The sequence below is a fragment of the Thunnus albacares genome, chromosome 2, assembly GCF_914725855.1.
Source record: "Thunnus albacares chromosome 2, fThuAlb1.1, whole genome shotgun sequence".
Taxonomy (NCBI): domain Eukaryota; kingdom Metazoa; phylum Chordata; class Actinopteri; order Scombriformes; family Scombridae; genus Thunnus; species Thunnus albacares.
Window position 1 is genome coordinate 36,279,449 of NC_058107.1, and position 24,374 is coordinate 36,303,822.

General features: G+C 40.5%; 1 protein-coding gene across 1 annotated transcript in view; it reads right to left on the minus strand.

Annotated features, from left to right (window-relative positions):
• The window catches only part of adamtsl2 (ADAMTS-like 2), a 47,252-nt gene extending 23,123 nt beyond the window's left edge, over nucleotides 1–24,129 (minus strand). Inside the window, exons 1-6 of the mRNA XM_044333109.1 lie at nucleotides 23,711–24,129; nucleotides 7,790–7,895; nucleotides 2,698–2,840; nucleotides 2,359–2,434; nucleotides 1,937–2,039; nucleotides 1,023–1,168 (exon numbers count right to left, since the gene is read on the minus strand). Of these exons, the coding sequence (XP_044189044.1) occupies nucleotides 1,023–1,168; nucleotides 1,937–2,039; nucleotides 2,359–2,434; nucleotides 2,698–2,840; nucleotides 7,790–7,894 (573 nt within the window). The 5' untranslated portion in view covers nucleotide 7,895; nucleotides 23,711–24,129. The remainder of the gene's footprint in view (nucleotides 1–1,022; nucleotides 1,169–1,936; nucleotides 2,040–2,358; nucleotides 2,435–2,697; nucleotides 2,841–7,789; nucleotides 7,896–23,710) is intronic.
• Between the last annotated feature and the right edge of the window lie 245 nt (nucleotides 24,130–24,374).

Genomic DNA, 24,374 nt, shown 5'->3' on the forward strand with positions numbered 1-24,374 from the left:
TTAAGAAGAGACTTAAAAGAAATCACTGATCTGTGTTACTGACACTTCAACTCTTCATGTTTACTGTCAACATACTGTGTTCAGTTTTTTATATAAAGGTTTTTTTTTTTGTGTGTGTGTGTTGTCATCTTTATTTCATGCCGTCACATCAGATGTTTCTGCGTTTTCTTTCAGCCTTTAGAAAGTTCAAATTATGAACACATGTTATCAAATGGAAATAAACACTGGTCACAAACAAATGTGTTGTTTTTAAAGCATATGAGTAATCTTTTGTGTAAAAAATAATTTTCATAGAGCTTGACGCGGCTGTTTCTTATTAAATATTGCGTTTGACTGACAGTTATTGTATCTAAAGAGGACAGGAGAAACTGTTGCGATGCCAAGGGAGAAAACAAATAACCAAATCTGATTTTATTTTTCATTTTTTAAACACTCAAAACATTTAACAGTAGAATGTTTATGAAAAGTCATGCAGTTTATTTTTATAGAAGCTTTCAACAACGAGGAAATCTGAAGTAGTTTACATGAGACATAATAGACATTAACATTAAGATAAACAAAAAAAAAGACAAAATAAAAAGACATTTAAAACATTTACATAGGAACAGTAAAATAAAACATATTAAACTAAAAAAAGAATAAAACAGGAGAATAAAAATGACAGCACATTACATTGTAGTGCAAGAAATGAATAAATAGTTTTATTTTGAGTCTTGTTGGAAATAAGACACCAACACCAATGTCTCAATACCCTTTAAACGCTCTCAACAAACCTTTATTAGTAGTAAAGGTTTGTTCAAACACATCACCATTTTACTGCAAAAGTTACCTCTAACTTAAATACTTGTTTGTTTGTTTGTCTGCAGCTGCACGTCTGTTTGTCACACAAACTTCAGCAACGCTAAAAAACAGAAACTGGAGTTGATAACGACGGCATTTTCATTCTGTGGTTTAGTAAAATCACGTACATGTGTTAAGAGGAAGTAAAAACAGGTACAAAGTAAATAAGAAGCTGGACTCACCTCACACTTACCGTCCACACAGACGCCGCGGTAGCTGCTGTACTTGCAGGAAGTGCCGTCTCGCGCCGTCACCATCAGCTGCCTCTGGCCGTCGGTTGTGGTGCAGTGGAGGTCGCAGGGGTTACTGGAGATGTGAACGTAGTCGTCTGGAGATGGACGGCACAGTACAGGTCAGAGGTCACTGTCTTCTTACCGCCGACGCTCAAAATGAGACAATTACTACTTTTAATTGTACGTTTCTGATCACTTCAGTTAACACGACGATTTCTTTTACTACAACTGACGTTATTACTCCTGCATTACTTCTACTGTTATTTCTATTTCTGTTTCTGCTACTTCTGCTATTATTAAGGACGTCGTTGTAGCTTAAAATTGCAGTAAACCCACAGCCTTATTATGGCCTTATGAATTATTACGGCTAATATGTTTGCAAACGTGTTTCTGTCCACCTGGTGAATATAAATATATCTGGCTCTTTAGCTGCTAAATGCTCCACTATGTTCACCAGCTAGTCTACAGCTGATTGTGTCTGTTTGCTGTTTGGTGCTGAGCAGGTAGTGACTTTTTAGAGCTTTTCTTCTGAAAACAGCGCAGCTATGAAAGCGTTGAGCAGTTAAAGTTGCTGCCGGACAGATAAACAATGAGATGAAACTCGCTATAAAGCTCCGTGAAGCCGAGAGGAGCTGCAGAGTCGTTGATAATTCTCTTTAGGTTCACCACTACGAGCCACGACTAACATATTACACACTGACAGCTGTGTTATTATAAAAATCGATTCGATTATAGCCGATATAAATGTATGCTACTGATTTGGAGGCGATGCATGTTGAGCAGCAAAGACCTCAGTCACCTCTGGTTCGTTTACTGGGGTAAAAAAAAAAGGCTGTCATGGCGTTTTGTGGGTGTTATTATACCAGGATACAGAGGTTTCCACTGATAGTTCCTCCCATTGTAAAGCTGGGAGTTGAAGGACCAGCACTGCTCCTCTCTGAAGCTCCTCCCAGTGGCAGGGCATTCCTGCAGAACAGAGAGACAACACAGATCATTAAAACAGGTCTGTTTCACACTTGTTAAGACTCGGTTTGACAGTATGTTATACAAATATATTCTTTTGAAGCGTTTATTTGAGCAGGGACGGTTTTTCTGACCACGCACGATCATTTTTCGAGCCCCCGCCCGGCTTCTCTTTCAAACAGCTACATACAGTCGGGCCTGAGAGCTGCCCGGTACAACCACAGTCCTCCCACTGTCAGCCAGTCAGAAGGACTGTGTTTGTTTTTTAATGAAGACGTGAAACAAAGAGATGAGAAATTAGCTGGAAGAGTGTGTGACTCACTTTAGTGTTGCAGAGGTGATATTTCTTAGCGGTTCCTGTACAAGTCATGTTGTCCTTCCCAGCAGCAACTTTCTTTCTTTGGACAGAAAACAAACATTTGGAGAAATAACAGCATATTTTAAAACAAAAGATTGGCTATAATGAAACAATATTAGGTATTATATCAGGTTGAGATCTGTCATCTCCAGTTCAGCTTAAATCTATTAAATTTGATTTATTCTAGTTTGCTTGCAAAAAGGAGGAGTTGACTGTTTCCCCTGCTGAAGTAGAAGGTGCATGTACAACACATGCATTAATGTGTGTGTGTGTGTGTGTGTGTGTGTGTGTAGGCTGACTGACCTCTGTTTGAGGCAGTGTCTCTCCTGTGCCATCACTCCTCCTCCACAGGTGCGGGTGCAGGCCGTCCACTTGGCCCACTCCCCCCACCAGTATGTGGTCACCTCCAGCTCCTCCTCCAGACTGTTGGAGGCCACGCCCTCCTCCTGCACACACACACACACACACACACACACACACACACACACACAAACAGCGACTACAGTTGTAGTCGATCAAATCAGAAGACTTTCGCTATTTCATTCATCTTTTTCTACAGCTGTGCACTCCTAGCAGTTTTGCGTGAAGAGTTTAATCAAATAACATGTGATTTTGTTTGATTTATGATATGATACAGCACTGGGACTGAGCGATGAATCCATCAGAATGCAGCGAGACAGTAACCATGTGGTAGACTCGAGCTTAATCACTGAGTTCAGGTTTTACATCCTCCAAGCGAGCCAACAACCACGCCTGTCTGTATCCCTACAAGCAGATTACATCTGATTTGTTGCATTTGGGCCAGAATCCCAATTCTGCCTCACTCCAAATAATACATCTTTCATGTGGTTGGTTACTTTTTTAACTTTTATTCATCCAAGGGAAACTTTAGTGAAAGCAATGCTCTCTTTTTCAAACGGGCCACAGTACTGCTGCTGTTGCCATAACAGCCTAAATTCAACCATGTTTTGGCCATGTTGTAGTTGCTGAGTAACACCAGCAAAAGTAGCAGTAGAAGTGGTTGTCATAGCATTAATGGGAGCGGTACAAAAAAAAAAAAGTAAACAGGGCTGTTTAGCTGGTGTGAGAGATTGAATGTCACAAATGTTTTTGTCCTTATCATCAGTCCTGAGCACCTCCATAAACCAGTCCAGCCGCTGCTTGGTCCTTTAAAGGGCAGTGGGTTCACTGGTGGTGTTATCTTTGACAGCAAGCTAAACTTTAAACAACACACCAAAAAATTATTCCAATCATGTTTTTTATCAACTCAGGAATCTTTCCAAGATCTGAACCATGTTGTCTTCTAGCAAATACCAAAACAATTTTCATGCTTAATATCTTCATGCCTGAACTATTATAACTCTTTGTTTACCTGCTTTAATGCTGCTGTTGCTGCTGCTGGTGGAGCTTCAGACTGAGCAGAACAAACGTTCTTCTCACATCACCACAGTTTTAGCCCCTTTGCACTGGTTACCAGTTTCTTTCCATTTTAAAATCCTACTCATGGGCTTTACATGGCGCCCGAGTACATCAGTGAACTTTTAACTCCTTACTGTCCGAAAAAGATCTGCTGGGTTAGACCTGTTAGCTGTTCCAGGTTAAGTTCAAAGGGTGATTAAGCGTTTTCTGTACTGGATCTTCAGCTTTTGAATAGTCTTCCAGTTAGTATTCGGTCTGCTGATGCTGCCTCAGCTTTAACCCTCCTGTTGTCTTCCAGTCGACCGTGCAACTTTTGTCCTCCTGGGTCAATTTTGACTCAGGAGGACAAAAGTCCACAGATGCTATAAATTTTAATAAAACACCCAAAATTCAATGAAAGTAGTGATCATTAGTGACTTACCATCCATGCGATTTTCAGGCAATTAGATGAAAGAAATCCATATTTCTGATATAAAAACATTTGAAAACGGGTCAAATTTGACCCGAGGACAACAGGAGGGTTAAAATCCTTAAGACACATTTTGAATGAAAAAATGATTATAATTATTGTTTTTATTATTAATATTGTTATTAGTAGTAGAGATAATAGTTGGAGTAGAAGCAGAATAGAATTAGTACAAGCCGTTGCAGTGGTACTTGTGATAGTGTTAGCGACAGAAACACCAGTAGCAGTGGTTGTAATAGTTTTTGTTGTATTCTGACTCCACTGTGTAAAACACAGCCTGTAAGGAGTCCATCAGAGCCAAATAGAACCACAGTAGATGAGCGTCAGGAGTGTTTTTCTACTGAGACTCCACAGTGTGAAGATGGTCAAGGTTTCACACATTCCTGATGTGCAGGAGCAGCATTATTTCAGACCGATGGCTGCGTCCCTTCATTCAGACAGATCCTTCAGAGCGACCGCTGGAATGTGTGCACTGAGCTCCTTGTAAAGGTGTGAGACAGAGCAGCTGTGAGAGAGGGCGAGAGACACTGGAAATACCAGACGGAGAGCGTAAGTGAGAGAGATGCAAGGAGAGATGGGTACAGAGAGACCATGAGAGTGAAGAGAGGGAATGACGGGTGGACTGACAGCAGCCAATCACAGCGCTCCAATTAGTCGAGTTAGTGTTTACTTTACTATGTTTTAGTTTAGTTACACTTTTAATTTTTTAATTGACCTTTTTAGCCATTTTTTTTAGCAGTATGATCTCTTTAAGATGTTAATACCATGTTTAAGAGAACAAAAAGGCAACAACAAGGCAGACAAACCAACGCAGAGTCAACTTTCACTGAAGAAAGAAGAGTAAGGACAGGAGGAAAACCTAAAAAAGGACCAAACAACAAGTATAAAAGGCATTAAAACACATTAAAACGCAACATTTCCAACTGAAAGTACATCTAAGCATTAAAACCAGTAGTGAAAGAAGTGCTGAGATCCTTTACTTAAGTAAAAGTACCAATGCAGCAATGTCAAAATACTCCATTACAAGTAAAAGTTCTGCATGAAAAATCCTACTTAAGTAAAGCAGCAAAATGTAGTTGAAGTATTAAAGTAAAAGTAGTGGTTTGGTCCCTCTGACTCATATGTTATTATATATGACATCATTAGATTATTAATACTGAAGCATCTGTGTGTTTACTGGTAAGAGTGGAAATCCTGCAGGACATCATGCAGACAACATGGTATTGGTTAAATCCCAGTCTACTGTATCCCGACTCAAAAATCAATGAATTTGGTGTCCTTTTTTGACAAGCTGCATCCACTTACATGTAGTTACCTACTGGCTGACTGATCAAGACACAGTATCCGGCCAGATTTCTGCTCATTTTACTGGCATGCTAATAATCAGTGAAAGAAAAGATTAACTGCAGTGAAGTCAAAGATCCAGCTGAGAGTTAAAATGTCAGACAACATCATCATCAGCAGGGATTGACAATAGAAAAAGTGATTCCAGCCTTACTGGTGATGACCAGACGCTGTGACTCTGATCTAAACAGTCTGGAAGACTTTAATGTCACTGCTGAGGAAGTGGGTGTTGTTTTGCGAGGGAACTTTTTCTTCCTAATTTGTCATGTCATGTCATCGTTGAGGGAAAATGTCAACAGGTGCGGATGCTGCGACTGATTTGATCTGCAGAAGTTTACAGAGAGCTGCAGTCCTGACGCACTTATGAGCTACAGTAGCCTTTGTTCCACTAGTACTATCCAGACAATGCTTTTATCTACTACTCAATCTCATAGAAGGTTTCTCTCATTGGCTTTTCATAAAATAAATATAGATATAGATAAAAATAGATAAATGTGCATATACTATACAGTAAAAGTAAAACAAAAAGTATTATATTGACATTTAAGAACCACATAAGGTTATGATAATGTGTCTATGGCTAAATGGTAGGTATGTGCAGAGGGCTCAGTATTTGTATTTGTGTCTGTATTTGTTGAGGCAGCAAAAGTATTTGTATTTGTATTCGAATACAAGTGGAAAGAGGCTTAAAAATCCTGTTTTTGTTTTTATTACGCTGTTAATTTTAGAAAATTAAAGATGAAAATTAAAGTGATGTCCAAATAAGGAAATGTGCGTCATGTAGCAGGTGGATGTGACTCCCCTCGTTGAGACCTGCTGATAGACATAACAGCGGAGCAGAGGAGAGACACTGACATAGCGACTATAACTGACCTGTGTGCTGGTATTTGACATGTTTTTTTTTTCTTCCCAAAAACAAATAATTTTTAAAATATTTGTATGAAACAAATATTCGTAAAAAAAACAAAACAACAACAAACAAACACTATTTGTGCTTTGCCGAATAACGTATTTGTTTTCAAGTACATCCCTACTAAATGGTGAAACAAACCAGCCAGATGTCATAATGTCATGTTATATGATTATTCGTAGCACACACAGGACACAGAAAAAGTGGTCAGTGGACAATAGTCAGAAGGTTGCTGCCCATTTACCTTAGAACAAAATCCCAGTTTCATATTTCAGCTTTTCAGAAAGAGCGATGAACAAAACATCCCAAGTGAAAATACTAAATACTGATAGTCAAACGATAGTAGAGCACAAACTGGTCCAGAGAGAGACTTTGATCAACAGGTTTAGACATTCAGGTAAAACTGGGATAAATTTGGTTGAAAGATTCTTGGATGTCTCGGCTATATATGACCATTGTTTGACCATTTCAGTGCATATATTCTAAGGTGTAATTACAATTTGATTCAATATTTAGACAAATTTATATAAGTTATAAAGTTATAAATTTAAAAGACGGGTTCACAATTTTACAAGTGTGTCTTAAAACAACAGTCAGGAGCCCAAATGAACATAAAAACGTGTTTTTCTTGCTACTGACCATTAGAAGATCCCTTAATAATGCACTTACAATGGAAGTGATGGGAGACAAAATCCACAGTCCTCCTTCTGTGCAAAAATGTATTTAAAAGTTTATCTGAAGCTAATATGAAGCTTCAGCATCCAAATGAGTCAAATCAAGTAGATATCTTTCAACGTTACAGTCTTTTTAGTGTCAAAGTCCCTCTTTTTGTTACTATACTTCCACCTGCAGCTCAACAGGGAAACACTGTGGATTTTGGCCTCCATCACTTACATTGAAAGCACATTTGAAGGATCTTTTAACAACCAGTATGAACAGGAGGAATGATTACAGCGAGGAAAACCTCTTTCACTGTTCATATGGACACCTGACTGCTGGTTTAAGACAGATTGGGAAACTTGTGAACCTGTCCTTTCAGTATTAAGTTTAACTTAAACTGCAGATCACTAAGACAATGCTTACTGGGCTGAAAAGACAGCAAATTAACAGTTGTCCCAAAATATAAGAACAGTACTTTTTAAATAAATCAGCACAATCCAGTCAAACGTGTCACTGGATTTTATCCCCCTCCCCGAAAAACACTGTGGAAGACAAAAACAGTTAGTCATCAGTGTTTTGTTGCATGTGTTGTTTACCTGCAGGCCCCTGGTGGACAGGTTCCCCACAGACACCGCCAGTGTAAGGAAGCCCAGGAGGACCACGCCTGTCTCCCCACACTGTTCCAATGACCACACCCTCATCCTGGCCAATCAGAGAGACAGAAAGACAGAAAGAACATTAATATGGAGACAAATTTGGAGGATTTCATGTCTTCGCTACGGCAGCCTTAAGTGTCCTGAAACATTGAAGAAATTTCCTTTATTTCATAGACTAAACCATTAATCAGTGAATAAGAAATGAATAAATAGCAGATTAATTGATTATGTTAAATGCGCTAAATAACATCACATAACAATAGGATAAAACATATAATGTAAAGGTTATAGTCAAATATAATTTCTGACATGCAACATGCACTTGCACATTGGCACTTGGCGCTATTAAACAGTTGAAAATCAACAGACTGACGTCAACAAAGAGAAAGGAAAACCCTTGCTGTTAGTAATGTTGGGAAAATGTGAAGCTACGCTGCAATAATTCTGCCTAAATCTGCCTTGTGTCCTGTTTGTGATGAAAGACAGTCAACTGCCAGAAATCAGCAACCTTTCAAGCGCTCAACACTCAGACTGACATCATACACGTGACAGTTTTCACTAAACACAGAGCAGCCAACATTATGATTAATGGAGGCGGTCAGAGCCAGAAACCTGTCTGTGTTTCTAGATGGAAGCACCCAGTGCTGAGTCTTTAACAATGGCTTAGGGGTATGAAGGGAAATATCATGACCACTAATGAGTTCTCGTGGCATTAAAAACCCAGGTCCAGGCACTTATGTGAATTGTGGATGAAAGCATATTGCTGAGATGTGTGGGTGTTTTTTCATGTTTTTTTTCCCTCTCCAAATTGAGGCTTCTCAACTTCCAAACCCGCAGAAGGGCCTGAAGTTGGGTTTTTTTTTTTTTTTTTTTTACGCCGCGAGAACACATTGTGGTCGTAATATTTCCTTTCTGACTCTCCAGTGAAATCCCTCGCCTCCAAGAACATCTGTGGTTGTTTAGGGGGGGATACCTGAAGTGCTGCTGCTGCTTTTTACCTTTGCAGAGAGAGGAGGCCGGGTGCCTGACAGTAAACCACATCAGTGTTGATCCAAGATTCAAGAGCACAGAGCGGTAATAAAATAGACAATTTGAAACAGCAGAAAGTCAATGCACAACTAAGCTGCTTTAACTTATTGCTGTGATTTAAATTAAGACAAATTTACATTTTAGGACCCCGATAACTTTAATTTATCCTAATCAAAAAGGTTAATAATAGATAAAGAGTTTAGATGATTCAATTATTTGTTTTTGACAATTCAAAAAGAAATTAAAAACTGAGCTTCATCATCAACAACGTGAGGACTTCATGCCACAAGAGTTATATGTTTTGGGACATATTCTTACTCGCTTTATTTCCGAGACTTAGATGAGAAGATCATGTGTACAAAGAGAATAAAGCTGGGGTTGCTAACCTAGCTTAGCATCATTACTGTAAGCGGCTAGCCTGGCTCTGTCCAAAGTTGAAAAAAAACCACAGACTAACCTCTAACACAAACTAATTTGTTGTACCTTGTACATTTAATATGTACAAAAACTGAAATATAAAAAAGGACAATTTGGGGTTTTAAGGGCAGTTATGTGCTGGAACTATTTCTTAGTTTTGACAAAGTACCGGGCTGAAGCCAATTATACTTTAGTGGGTTGTCAAATTCAGTCAGTGAGCTTAGGTTTTTACTTTTGGTCTCTGTACAGGTAAAACGTGGAAAGGGTTAGGGTTGTCACTGAGCCCAGCTGTTAGAAGACATTTCAGTCATTACCCCCCCCCCCCCCCCCCCCCCCCCCCAAGTAAGTTTGATATGTGTCCATTTTCTTTACTGTGTGTTCAGATAGAACACAAAGTGAATTTTAAATGTGTTGCAATTCTGTACAAAGTCAATGCAAAGATGTGAGTAAACGCAAATTTGCTCCGGACGATACGAATTGACATGAATACGAAATTTAAAATGTTTCAACTTGACAGAAATTCTCATGTATCACAGTGGTTTATGTACTTTAGTAACATTCAGAGAAGAGAGGGGATAAAGAGAGAGAAATAGGGGGAATAACAGAAAGAACCAGAGTGTTTGGTGAGTTCTGAGTTCAGTCAGAGGCTGACACAGACACGGTCAGTGCGTCTGTCGCTAGCTAGCATACAGCTAACGTAGTGATGTATTTTGGTTGTTTGGGGTGAATAAACACAAATGGTCCAGCGGTCAAATATGCGTGAATGATGCAAGGTGAAAATTTGCTTCACGTTCTGTCTGAATACACCTTTAGAGGTGTTTGTTTGTTTGTTTGTTTTTACTGCTTCCAGTCTTTATGCTAAGCTAAGCTAATCGCCTCCTGACTCCAGCTCTGTTCTTAATCCACAGACATGAAAGTGGTCCTCTGATCTAATGTGTATTAACTATTCCTTTAAATGATTAATGCAATTAAAATCTATTAATGCAACTATAATTCTAATTCACATTTCAAAGATTAACAATAAAAAAAAGGCCCAACTGACCAGTTTTAATGAAAATATGGAAACATGTTACACCATACAAGAAAATAACTTTTATGATTACTGGTTTTGGAAAAGGTAAATATAGTAGGATGGTAGTTCTTGCCACCAATACTAGTTTTAGTAATTCTAATTTTTTGTCAGATTGTTTCTAATGCCTCTAGCTGTTGCATCAAACTCTCCATTCTGTGTCTCCCTGAAGGGACTCTTCTTCTGTCTAAAGGTTTCATAAAAGCTCTCACATAAACAGAGTAAAGTGTTTATAAAACTCCTGCCTGACTTTCATTATTTTCATGATTGCATTAGACTTGTATCTTATGAGTGCATGTAAGGCTGATAGTTGAAAGATATTCTGGATTACAGCATCAGGTAAATCTGCTTCGAATGTAACCCAGTATGCGCTGTCAGGTTTCCAAGCACGTCAGAGAAACGCCAGTGTAACAACAGCATGGCAAGTGAGGGGCATTTTCTCAGACAACGAACACTCACGCCAAAACCAGCGTGCCGGCTGCAGGTATTTGAATGTGTTGGCAGTCCGCGGTGTGCTGGCGCTGGCGGGTGGAGGGTGACACAGACAGACTGTTGAGAGGCCACAGGTGTTGGAGACGGGAGTTGGACGGCGGAGGGGCCCGTGTAAAAGTTAAACAAGACCCAGTGTGCTGGAAGGACGAAGGTAAGTTTCCTAGACCTTAACACAGGTACAGTAAGCCTTTGTTTGGCTCCGCTGTAGGAAGGCAGCAGACTGCCTCAGGCTATAGGGAAATGTACTGTAGATGTCTGTATGTAAAGGCTGACACGAACAGGCAGGGACACACAAGAAAAGAAGATTATCTGAAGAGTTCTTTGGGTGCAGACAAAAATGTTTAGATAATCAAACATTTGGCTTTAAAGGCAAAGTCCGTTGATATTCTATATTTTTCTCATTGCCAACAAAATCCACAAAAAGAATAAAACCAACAATGTATTGATCTACTAACAAGCATTTTTGTATCCAAAGCCTAATATATTATCCCTCTGTGCCATAAAACTCTGTTATTGTCCAAAAACTATTAAAAACACGTTGTTAACGAGCCTCACCGCTGCGTTGGGTGACATGCTCCTTCATTACCACACCATGAACACACACAATGTAGTTTATTTTGACTCAATCCCACACACACCGTCCTGCTGCCAGAACTACTCACTAGCACATCATATCTGTGGGTGAAAATAGGCCCCAACAAATGCACTACTTCCTCCTGTTTGAGTATTATTTTCTAAAAACTACAGCGTCCTGCTGTTTTAGGAAATTAGACACTTCTTTAAAAATGAAACTATATATTTGTAAGTTGTTTTTAAAGACTGAAAAAAGAGTGCCACAGACAGGGTAGGGAAGTCTTGAGTGGACTAACACACTAACTGGGTCTTCATCCAAATTTAACGAAGAAAATCGACAGAAGAAAATGCAAATGAATGTGCATTTCCATCCACTACTATTATGAATGAATAACTACTATGAATATCTGGAGCAACAAGATGATGTAATAAGAAGTAAGCAGTCAAACCTGTTGTTGTTTTGGTTAATCTCAGTCCCTCTCCTTGTGAGGAGCCTGGAATGCAAATGCATGTATGTATACACAAAGGCTCACACTGGTTTAATCATACATATATAAATGCATTCTAACGTACTGACAAACACACACTGTGCTTGCAGAAAATATTTAACCCGCTCGACTTGACTGTGTTGAGTGTCTTGAGTTGTTTTTGCCTAAACTTAGAATCAAATTAGGATTATTCCTCAAAAATGAAAATTGGCGAATGTGTTAATTAGTATGTGTTACAAATTTATTGAAAATTGAAACCTATGAAAATATTTCACTTTCTGAGCCAAAACTCCTAGGAATCACTTTTGGTTGCAGCTTCTGAATCAGCAAAAGTTGGAGAGCTGAATGATTTCTGGAGGCTGTGCTGCACACATGCACACATATACATCTATATACACACACACACACACACACTGAGCTTCTAGGAAAGGGCTTATAGTACATCCCGTGTCCTCAGGTCCAGTTAGGCAGCCTTGTTAAAATAAGCAAACAGCTCGTCTCGCCCTGTTTGCAGTCTGGCTTTCTCTGGCACTAAATATTGGTGACAGGTGTCTTAAAGCAGGCGCAGCAGCACCTGGACTTCATTATCCAACCAGACACAGCTGGAGCCCGGCCAGCTGCCAAACACACACACACACACACACACACAGACGAACACTGAGTCAGACACAGCTACACATGCGTATGCACTCAGCCAGTGGCGTAAGTGAGTGCACACACTCATACACACACAGTCAGCCGTGCACACTTATGCTGAAGCGTGAGCCATGTGCACTTACAGGTATGCAAACGATCTAGTATGAACGTACACACTCAAACTTGCTCTTGCTGTGTGCTGCTTACGCACATATATACATTTATATGGCTTTACTCATGGCCCTAATCTTAATCAGCACAGCTACCTTAACATTAACATAGACCTAAACCTGAGTCTAAACTTAAATCTAAAAGTTATTGCCCTAAAATGGCCCCTTGAGAAGTGCGGACTGGGCCAGAATGTCTGTTTTGGTCAATCCTCCTCATTTTGACACAATGTCCTCACGTTACCTCAGTTTGCAGCAGTGTCCTGACTATGCCACAATCCTCTTACATTGCTAAAATGTCTGCACTTTGCCACAATTTACCCACTTCACCGCAAAGTCCTCACTTTGGTCAACCATCCTTGTTTTGCCACAATGGCCTCTTTTTGCCAAAACGTCCTCTCTCAACCACCAACATTCTCATTTTGCCAGGATGTCTTCATCTGTTCAAATTTCATCACTTTGGTTCAGGGTCCTCACCTTATAGCAATGCCCTCATTTGACAAAATCTCCTTGATTTGCCAAAATGTCTTCACTTTGTCCAAGTGTCCATAGTCAAGTCACCTATTGGGTCAGCTGATCACAACTGGGTGCTCCTTGTCCCAGTCTACGAAACCGTTCTGAGATGGGAGAAAACACAGACTAAGAAGGTGAAAGCTTGGACTGATGATTCCATCCAACGTCTGCTGGGTGCTATGACTGCATAGATTGGAAGGTATTTACTGTCTCTTGTTCTGATATAGATGAGCTCACCGATGTTATCAGAAGCTATGTCACCTTTTGTGAAGACATGGTAATTCCAATGAAATCTGTTGAAGTGTGTCCAAATAATAAGCCCTGGGTTACAAAGCCAATAAAGGCCCTCATAAATGAGAGAAACAAGACATTTCACGAGGGAGAATTTAGTTGAGAAGCACAGACTGCAGCGTGAAATCAAATGTGAAATAAGGAGGGCAAAACAAGACTATAAGAAAAAGCTAGAGAGAGACTTGAGTACAAATACTTTGGGGTCTGCTGGGATGGAATGCACACAATCACTGGAGCTAAAGCAAAAAGCAATAGGAGGTTTGATATTGATGGGTCCAAATCTGATAAGCAGCTGGCAGAGGAGCTGAATGAATTCTATCTCAGGTTTGATGTTCTAGATTTTGCAAATGAAATTCGAGCTCTGAGGTTAGAAACTACCCCCCTTCCACCCTCCCCCCTTTTTTTGGATGAACAAAGTATGATCAGTCAGGAAGGGTCCAGGGACAGATACGATAGGTGGTCGTCTGCTCAAGTCGTGCTAAGCAGCTGTCTTCTGTCTTCTGTAACATATCACTTAAACAACAGACAATGCCTGAACTATGGAAGCAGGCCACAGTTGTTCCCATAGCAAAAGTCAAACACCCCAAAGTCCTTTATGATTTTGCAGTTTGCTTACAGGGTCAATCAAAGGGTGGAAGACACGACACACACTGCAACTGCTTTTTATTGATTTTTCATCTGCTTTTAATATGATAGTGCCCAATATTTTAGCTAATAAACTCATTGCAAATCTAGATATGAATGTGGTGGGATGGATTTTAGACTTTTTAATCCAGAGAACCCAGAGGGTCAAAGTCAATGGCTGCCTCTCTGAACCGCTGGTGTCTTCAACCGGATCTCCACAGGGGTGTGTCCTGTCACCTCTGTTGTATATCCTGTACACAAATGACTGCTGTAGCCAGTACAAAAACAGACACATTGTGAAGTTTGCTGATGATTCTGTTATTGTCAGCTTACTGGAGGTGGAAGAGACAGGCTATAGTCCAGTTGTTGATGATTTTGTTGCTTGGAGTGATGTGGCCTTTTTACAGCGTAATGCAAACAAAACCAAGGAGATGTCCATTGATTTTAGACAAAAACCCCTGGCTGCTATACATACCACCATCAAGGGCTAGATGGAGAAGAGTGTCGAGACATATAAGCATCTGGGAATTGTCATTGACAGCAAACTATGCTTTGACGCAAATACTGATGTCTTATGTAGGAGGGGTCAACAACACTTGTTTTGCTTGAGGAAACTGAGGTCTTTCAATGTTGACAAGACACTAATGACAATTTTTTTCAAATAATATCATTAGTCAGTATTGTGTTTTTCTATGGTTTGTTGGTCTGGAAATCTAAGTGTGAAAAAGTAAACGATCTTGGCAGGATCATGCAGCACTGTAGAAAGGTTATAGGAGTTGGACAGGCTGGACTGCCCAAATTATTCAAGAGACAAGCCCTGCAGGAAGCCCATGCCATCCAATCTTGATATTGACCACCCATTACACTCAGATTTCTGCACACTCCCTTCAGGTACCCATTTCAAGGATTAAAACAAACAGACACAAGCACTCATTTCTTCCAACAGCTATTAACCTGTTAAACAGACATGCACTCGCACCTTGTTTTAGTAATGTTTTGCTATAATGCACTTTATTTTACCCTTGACTACCCTAAGAATCCCACAGCAATGTGTGTTTGATTATGTCTTTTTTAACTTTTGTATTGTTCTTTGTGCTGTCTATTGTAGTGTTACTCTTGGCCTGTGAGACGGTCGCCCTCTGGGATAATAATAATAAAGTTAAATTTGAACTCCTTAATATGTGCAATCTCCTAACTTTAAGAAATGTCCTCATAAAACACAGTTTAGTCCTTACAGAGACAGAAGTGCAAGCGCACGCACATACTGAAATGCTACAATGTCCTCACTATACCAACATGTCCTCACTTTGCCAAAATGTCTTCACTATACCAACAGGTCCTCATTATACCAACATGTCCTCACAATATAAACATGTCCTCACTTTGCCAAAATGTCTTCACTATACCAACAGGTCCTCATTATACCAACATGTCCTCACAATATAAACATGTCCTCACTTTGCCAAATTGTCCTCACTATACCAACATGTCCTCACTTTCCCAAAATGTCCTCACTATACCAACATGTCCTCACTTTCCCAAAATGTCCTCATTATACCAACATGTCATCACTTTGCCAAAATATCCTCACTATACCAACATGTCACTCACTTTGCCAAAATGTCTTCACTATACCAACAGGTCCTCATTATACCAACATGTCCTCACAATATAAACATGTCCTCACTTTGCCAAAATGTCCTCACTATACCAACATGTCCTCACTATACCAACAGGTCCTCACTTTCCCAAAATGTCCTCATTATACCAACATGTCCTCATTTTGCCAAAACGTCTTCACTATACCAACAGGTCCTCATTATACCAACATGTCCTCACAATATAAACATGTCCTCACTTTGCCAAAATGTCCTCACTATACCAACATGTCCTCACTATACCAACAGGTCCTCACTTTCCCAAAATGTCCTCATTATACCAACATGTCCTCACTTTGCCAAAATGTCCTCACTATACCAACATGTCACTCACTTTGCCAAAATGTCTTCACTATACCAACAGGTCCTCATTATACCAACAGGTCCTCACAATATAAACATGTCCTCACTTTGCCAAAATGTCCTCACTATACCAACATGTCCTCATTATACCAACATGTCCTCACTATATAAACATGTCCTCACTTTGCCAAAATGTCCTCACTATACCAAATTGTCCGCACTTTGCCAAAATGTCCTCACTATACCAACATGTCGCTCACTTTGCCAAAATGTCCTCACTATACCAATATGTCACTCACTTTGCCAACATGTCCTCACTATACCAACATGTCCTCATTATACCAACATGTCCTCACTTTGCCAAAATATCCTCACTATACCAACATGTCACTCACTTTGCCAAAATGTCTTCACTATACCAACAGGTCCTCACTATACCAACATGTCCTCACTATACCAACATGTCCTCACTTTCCCAAAATGTCCTCATTATACCAACATGTCCTCACTTTGCCAAAATATCCTCACTATACCAACATGTCACTCACTTTGCCAAAATGTCTTCACTATACCAACAGGTCCTCATTATACCAACAGGTCCTCACAATATAAACATGTCCTCACTTTGCCAAAATGTCCTCACTATACCAAAATGTCCTCACTATACCAACATGTCCGCACTTTGCCAAAATGTCCTCACTATACCAACATGTCGCTCACTTTGCCAACATGTCCGCACTTTGCCAAAATGTCCTCACTATACCAACATGTCGCTCACTTTGCCAACATGTCCTCACTATACCAATATGTTGCTCACTTTGCCAACATGTCCTCATTATACCAACATGTCCTCACTATATAAACATGTCGCTCAATTTGCCAACATGTCCTCACTTTGCCAGAATGTCCTCACTGTACCAACATGTCCGCACTTTGCCAAAATGTCCTCACTATACCAACATGTTGCTCACTTTGCCAGAATGTCCTCACTGTACCAACATGTCCTCACTTTGCCAAAATGTCCTCACTATACCAACATGTCCTCACTTTGCCAAAATGTCCTCACTATACCAAAATGTCCTCACTATACCAACATGTCCTCACTTTGCCAAAATATCCTCACTATACCAACATGGTTGCATTACGCTGTAAAAAGGCCGCATCACTCCAAGCAACAAAATCATCATCATCTGTCATGATAGCATCACTTTGCCAACATGTCCTCACTATACCAACATGTCCTCACTTTGCCAAAATGTCCTCACTATACCAGAATGTCCTCACTGTACCAACATGTCCGCACTTTGCCAAAATGTCCTCACTATACCAACATGTCCTCACTTTGCCAAAATGTCCTCACTATACCAAAATGTCCTCACTATACCAACATGTCCTCACTTTGCCAAAATGTCCTCACTATACCAACATGTCACTCACTATGCCAAATTGTCCTCACTATATAAACATGTCCTCACTTTGCCAAAATGTCCTCACTTTGCCAAAATGTCCTCACTATACCAAAATATCCTCATTATACCAACATGTCACTCACTTTGCCAACATGTCCTCACTATACCAACATGTCGCTCACTTTGCCAAAATGTCCTCACTATACCAACATGTCCTCACTTTGCCAAAATGTCCTCACTATACCAACATGTCACTCACTTTGCCAAAATGTCCTCACTATACCAACATGTCCTCACTTTGCCAGAATGTCCTCACTATACTAACATGTCCTCACTATACCAACATATCCTCACTTTGCCAAAATATCCTCACTATGCCAACATGTCCTCACTTTGCCAAAATATCCTCACTATACCAACATGTCACTCACTTTGCCAAATTGTCCTCACTATACCAACATGTGCTCACTTTGCCAGAATGTCCTCATTATACCAACATGTCCTCATTATACCAACATGTCCTCACTTTGCCAAAATATCCTCACTATGCCAACATGTCCTCACTTTGCCAAATTGTCCTCACTATACCAACATGTCACTCACTTTGCCAAATTGTCCTCACTATACCAACATGTCCTCACTTTGGCAGAATGTCCTCATTATACCAACATGTCCTCATTATACCAACATGTCCTCACTTTGCCAAAATATCCTCACTATGCCAACATGTCCTCACTTTGCCAAATTGTCCTCACTATACCAACATGTCCTCACTTTTCCAGAATGTCCTCACTATACCAACATGTGCTCACTCTGCCAGAATGTCCTCACTATACCAACAGGTCCTCAATTTGCCAGAATGTCCTCACTATACCAACATGTCCTCACTTTTCCAGAATGTTTTCAATTTGTCAAAGTGTCCTTAATATTTGTAATGTCCTAACTTTGCTAAAATGTCCTCATAAAACACAATTTGGTCCTTACAGCAATAGAAGTGCAAGAGCACACACATACCCAAGCCCATGCACACATAGAGAAACACCCAGAACCTCTGCATCTTTCCATCGCATGCTCTCATGGGTCTCCCTGGCTCACAAACACAAACACACACACAGAATCAGAATTGGCCTGTTGCCTCTCGCTCGCCCAGACAGGGTCTTCCTCCTTCCTCCTCCCCTCCGCTGTCGTTTCCCAGCCAGCCGGGCAGGGCAGGCACAGAGAACAAAAGTAAACACAGTCCCCTTATCCTCGCTGTCTCCCCCCCCTCCCTCACCTCTGTGCCTTCCCCACCCTGACGGCCCCCTGGGGCCCCTCGCCGTCCTGTTTTTGTAGCGCTGGCAGCCTCAGCAGACAGACAGGACAGCGGTAGTCTGTCCCATGGGAGGCTGGAGAAGAGCGGTCAGACCGATATATCAGGCCGATACTGGACGTTTATTATCTAACACTGAACATCAGCCAGTCACTGTTGGTCACCTGTGATATGAATGATATTATTTAGTTCAGAACTGATCAATATTTTACTAGTTTGCTTTATTGTTTAAAACTTTATTTAAAACTTTATTTTGTTTTATGTTTAAAAAACTATATATATATATATATATATATAGTGCTGAAATGATGAGTTGATTAACTGATTAGTCGACTGAGAATTTATTCACAACTGATTTATTTATAACTCATTTATCCAGCATAAGTGCATGTGAATATCTTTAAGTTTGATCTTAGAAAACCAGCAATTTGAAGACGTGGGCTCTGGAAACTTGTGATGGGCTTTTTCCACTATTTTGATATTTTTAGATGAAACAATGAATTGGAAAAATACTCAATAGATTCAGTGATACTGAAAATAATCATGAGTTGCAGCCCTACAATAATGTATTATTGAATCTTAATGGCAACAGAAAGCGAGGGGCGACGTTGGTGCAGCTGTTTCAAGACAGACGAAGACAATGGACCTTGAAGTCAGGCCAAAGACGAGGTGTTGGACAGAGTTGAAAATGTTTTAACATGAATGAAAGATTTGTGCTTATTCTGAGGTTTTATGAATGACAGATGATAGGAAAAATAGAAAGAGACTGGAGGAAAAATAACTGAAAGAGCTGGATTTCCTTGTAGGAGCTATTGTCTGTACAGTCAGTAAAACTTTGTGGTGAAAGCAGTGAAAGTTTGCTTCATGTTCTGTCTGAACACACCAATAAGATCTTAGCAAGACTATTAGTATCATCTCCTCTGCAGACTCCGTAACCGTTGACGTAAACGTTTGTGCTGCTCACCTCTTGTCCTTGCATGATTTGCCACTGCACTCTGATAGTGTAGGTCATCTTGTGCAAACATCTACAGCAAGCAAACCAGAAAGGTTTACTGAAGATTCCTTTCTACAACATCATCTGGCGCTGAAGTAAATATGAGTTTGTCTGTATTTTTAAAGTTAATCCACTATTACCACAGTTTACTCCAGGCTGATGCATTGACTCGGGGGAAATCAAGGAAATCAAAAGTGTGCGACCTGGTCATACAGTAGTTTAGTAACTGTTTGTCTTTCCTGTGTGGCTGCCGACAGCTGAAGAGTCGATCTCACTGGACGACAGTAGAGGAGGATGTACCAGCATCTGATTCATAAGTAGTTAACATTCAACACCTGAGTCGACAAGCAGCAAGCAGAAACAAGTCGCGCACTGCTCTGTGTTCCCATCACAGTTGTGTAGTTAGTTAATTTCAATACAAAACTCTGTGTGTTTACAGCCTGTCATGCTGTTATCTTTCGTTACTCTGTGTACAATCATGTACAATCGACTCGGGCTTGTCGACTGATGATTCAAGTCATGGATGCTTACAGCTAATCCACACAGAAGGTGTAAAGACGTCCGTCAGTCACGCGTCATCAAACGTATCAATCCACACTAACTCCACGTTACGAACTTTACGTTCCAAGTCTTTTTTTTCCCCTCTGGCACGTTTATTAAAGCGTTACAGTTGTACTTATGCTGTGCTTACGTCTCGCTTTTGATATGGATTCCCAGTTAGGGGGAAGCACTACAGTTTACCCAGGATGCATCAGCACGTTTGGGAAGACATATCAGAACTGTGTTCAATGCAAGTTGGGCAAAAGAACATCAGTCTGTGAGACCAAGAGATAATCCGGAGTGTTAGAAGTGAACAAGGAGTCATATGCTGTAAGGGCCTTACGGTAAGACACACTGAGGATAAAAAGCATGTAGTAACCCTTGGTGTATGTGACAAATACATTGCAAACCAAGGTCCACTGACAGTTTTCAACCACATCTAACTGTCTTCATCAGCAAATGGAGTTTTGTCACAAAGAGCTTTCTGATCCCAAGGTCAAGTATTTTCTAGTTACAAGTTCAAGTCCTAATAAAGGTTTAGACAGCTGAGAACAGACAGGATGAAGGGAAATGTAGCAGGTCAGATTTAAACCGAGGACATTGTTGTTTCATGGTGGTAACAGAAGTCGTCTAGATAGTACCAGCGATAGTAAGATGCAACGTTTTAGTAAAGGGTTTGATGGATTTATGAGAAAACTACATGAAAACAGTCAAAAATGATTAAAAGCGATACAAGGTACGGACAATTAGACACATCCCAGTGTATTGCTGTCTGCCCTCCTAAGCCAGTATCGGTCCAACTCAAGGAGGAGTGTGTGTGTGAGAGGTGGGGTTGGGGGGAGTGGGGGGGGGGGTGTCTGCTTGTCAGCGGGCAGACTCATCCTTTCTGCCTTCTGCTCCACGAGCCAGACTTTCTTCTTTTTTCTCAGCGGCAGTCCCTTCTCAAGTACACATGCAAAGTGGAAAATGGATCTGGGCTCTCCTCAGCCTCATGTATACGCAAAAAAAACAAAACAAAAGAGGGCCGACAGACAGATGGATAAGATGATGGATAAGAGACAAAGTGAGCGAGAGAAAGAGGGAGAGAGAGAGAGTCAGAGGATGAGTAAGCGGGGCAGTCTGAGAAGTTGAGGGGAGGTCAGCAGAGTTTAGTTGCCCCCAGGGCAAACAGAGGCCGGAGTGGATTGCTCACACTTGAACTCTGACCTATTTATTGACTAGCTCTTTGGGGCCGGCTTTCCCAGGAACACAACCAGCCAGTTCATCTGTATTACATTTACTCGCAATGAAACAAAAATGAAATTACTCTCAGGCAGGTTTTTGCAAAGGCAAGTGAGGCCATTAGTGGTTTTTTGACCACCAGACTTCTTGGAGAAAGTCTGTGCAGTTTAATAGCACACTGGTAAAACACACAATGCTGCCGCTCCACAAAAAGACTTTTACCTATTAACAAGCTGCACAGTGATGTTGTCTTCATGTGTATTCAGTATGAAAAAGGTTTCGTTCAGAAAAATAAATGGAGATTCTGGCAGTTGTTTCAAGCAGTTGATAAGCAACATGGCGATACCAACAGCCACAGCTTCTGTATCGCAAAACCGCCTTTCTCGATGCTCCGAAGTGAAGGAGAAGTCGATGTATTTAGTCATATTTGGGAAAAACAAAAACTGTTCGGAACATTCTGAGCATAAAAATGGACAGCGGAGAAATGGATCATGCTGTAGGAGTGATTTGAGAAGTTTCTACAGATATTTTAGTTCTCTTTATGAAACTTTATGAAAAACAACTTTTCTTGCATAAAATTTGTCATGATTGAAATCCACTTTTTGCACGACGAAACTTTACGGTCACCTTTCAAGTCTACAGAGAGTCAAAAAAAAACAAAAAACATTTTGGATGGAATATCCCTTTAAGTTGTAAAAGTTGAGAGATGTGTTTTTGAGGCATCATTTACTGGAGACTTGTGTCGATTTAGAACAAGTTCATGCATAAGTTAACTGGATAAGTTAGATAAATAGGACAAGATACATTAATACCGTTGCTGTAATGCCACTCGAAGACCACTATTAGACATCGGAGGATACTAATCTTTATCGTAAATAACATTAAGTTTTAATTTTTATCCAAAAAACTAGAGCATCTCCTCATTTTTAGCCCTAAAACAACTCTGGCAAGTACACTAACTTTAACTCTTAACTGATGAGTTAACTGTTCCATTATTTAACTATATTTCAACTCAAAATTTATTGGGGCATTTTAAGCCTTTATTAGATAGCACCAGCAGAGAGATGAGTTGGCGAGAGATGCAACAAAGGCCGGACTCGAACCAGCAACATTGAGGTCCATGATCCATGGACGCCCCTCAACTCATAAGTCAAAAGACTTTAACTAATGATTATAAGGTTTGAAATAGTTTTAAATGTGGTAACTAGATACTTATAAGTTGTCCTCACATGAAACTGACTGGATTGAAAAGTGAATGTTTTTAGACAAGTAGGTTTCAGATGACTGTTTTAACAGTATTTAAATGCATTTAAATTTAATATGGATTTAAAAAAAAAACCTTGATGTTTGCACCAAGAGTCACTCTGTGCACATATTTACACTATCAAGAGAAAGTTTAGCAAGTTTTGAGAGTGAAACTCGACAGGCAGGACGTGGGGAGGTTTTATCCTGTAATTCTCTGCAACAGTTTACAGCCACAAAAACCAGAATCCACAGTTTGACAAGTAGCATTGGCATGAATATTAGCCTCTAACTCACTAGTTTACACACACACACACACACACATGCACACACACACAAACTCACACACACACAAACTCACACACACATCTCCCATCAGCTGACAAGTTTCCAGACAGACTCTGGCCTCTCTGGGTACACACACTCACAAACACATGCGTGCATGCACAAACACACACGCACACACGTCTGAAAGAGAGTCAGCATTATTTTGTGGATTTGTTTTGGTCTGGTGCAAAACACAAGTCTCATTGGCTCTGGTGTGCCTCGTAAAACACACACGCTAACACACACACACACACACTCACACACACACACACACACACACAGACACACACAGACACAAACACACACAAACACACATAGGCAGAGTTGATGCAAGAGAAACCACACCAGCACATGCAGACATACAAACAGCCATACACACACACACACACAAACACACAAGAGGGCATGTGCACACACACACTGAATCACAAAACACACAAAGAAGCACACACCAAACACACTTAACACAACTTACACAAACTCCAATAGTCACAATCACATGCACAAACATGCACATACACACACACACAGAGGAGGTTTCAAATATTTACCCACTCACCTCGCCTGCAGCAGTCCAAGGGCGTCTCGGTCTGTGTTGAGGATGCCGCTCAGTGTGTGTATGTGTGTGTTTTTGTGTGTATGTGTGTGTGTGTGTGAATGTGTGTGTGTGTGTGTTAGCGTGCCAGCGACAGCGGTGGTGTGTTGTGGTGTGTTGGTGAGTGCGGCTGTCGCTGTGGAGTGAAGAGGGAGAGACAGAGAGAGGGAGGAAGAAAGAGAGGAAGGGAGGGAGGTAAGGTGTGCTCTCCCTGCATCCCTCTTCCTCCTCCCTCCTCCTCCTCCTTAGTCAGCAGGAGAAGCAGAGTGGCAGCGCAGGGAGAAGGTGGGAGGATCAGAGGAGTTAGGAGAAAAAAACAGGAGCAATCCTGGCTGGCTGCTCTCTGAATGTCTGTTGTTTTTTTTTTGTTTTTTTTTTCTCTAAGTCAGACTGAGTTTATTAACATCTCAAGTCTACCAAAGCACTTGTGGATATTAAAAATCAACACAAACAATTCACAAACTTTACACCTTCACACTGTTTGCCCTCATCTTTCCTCTTTAATCTGTTCTTTTGGGTAAAGATTATCACTCTGAGAGACAGACAGACAGGAGACAGAGGAGAACTCACTATTTCCCACAGTGCTCTCCTCCCTCGGGTCCTCCAGACGGAGCTGAAACATCAGTTT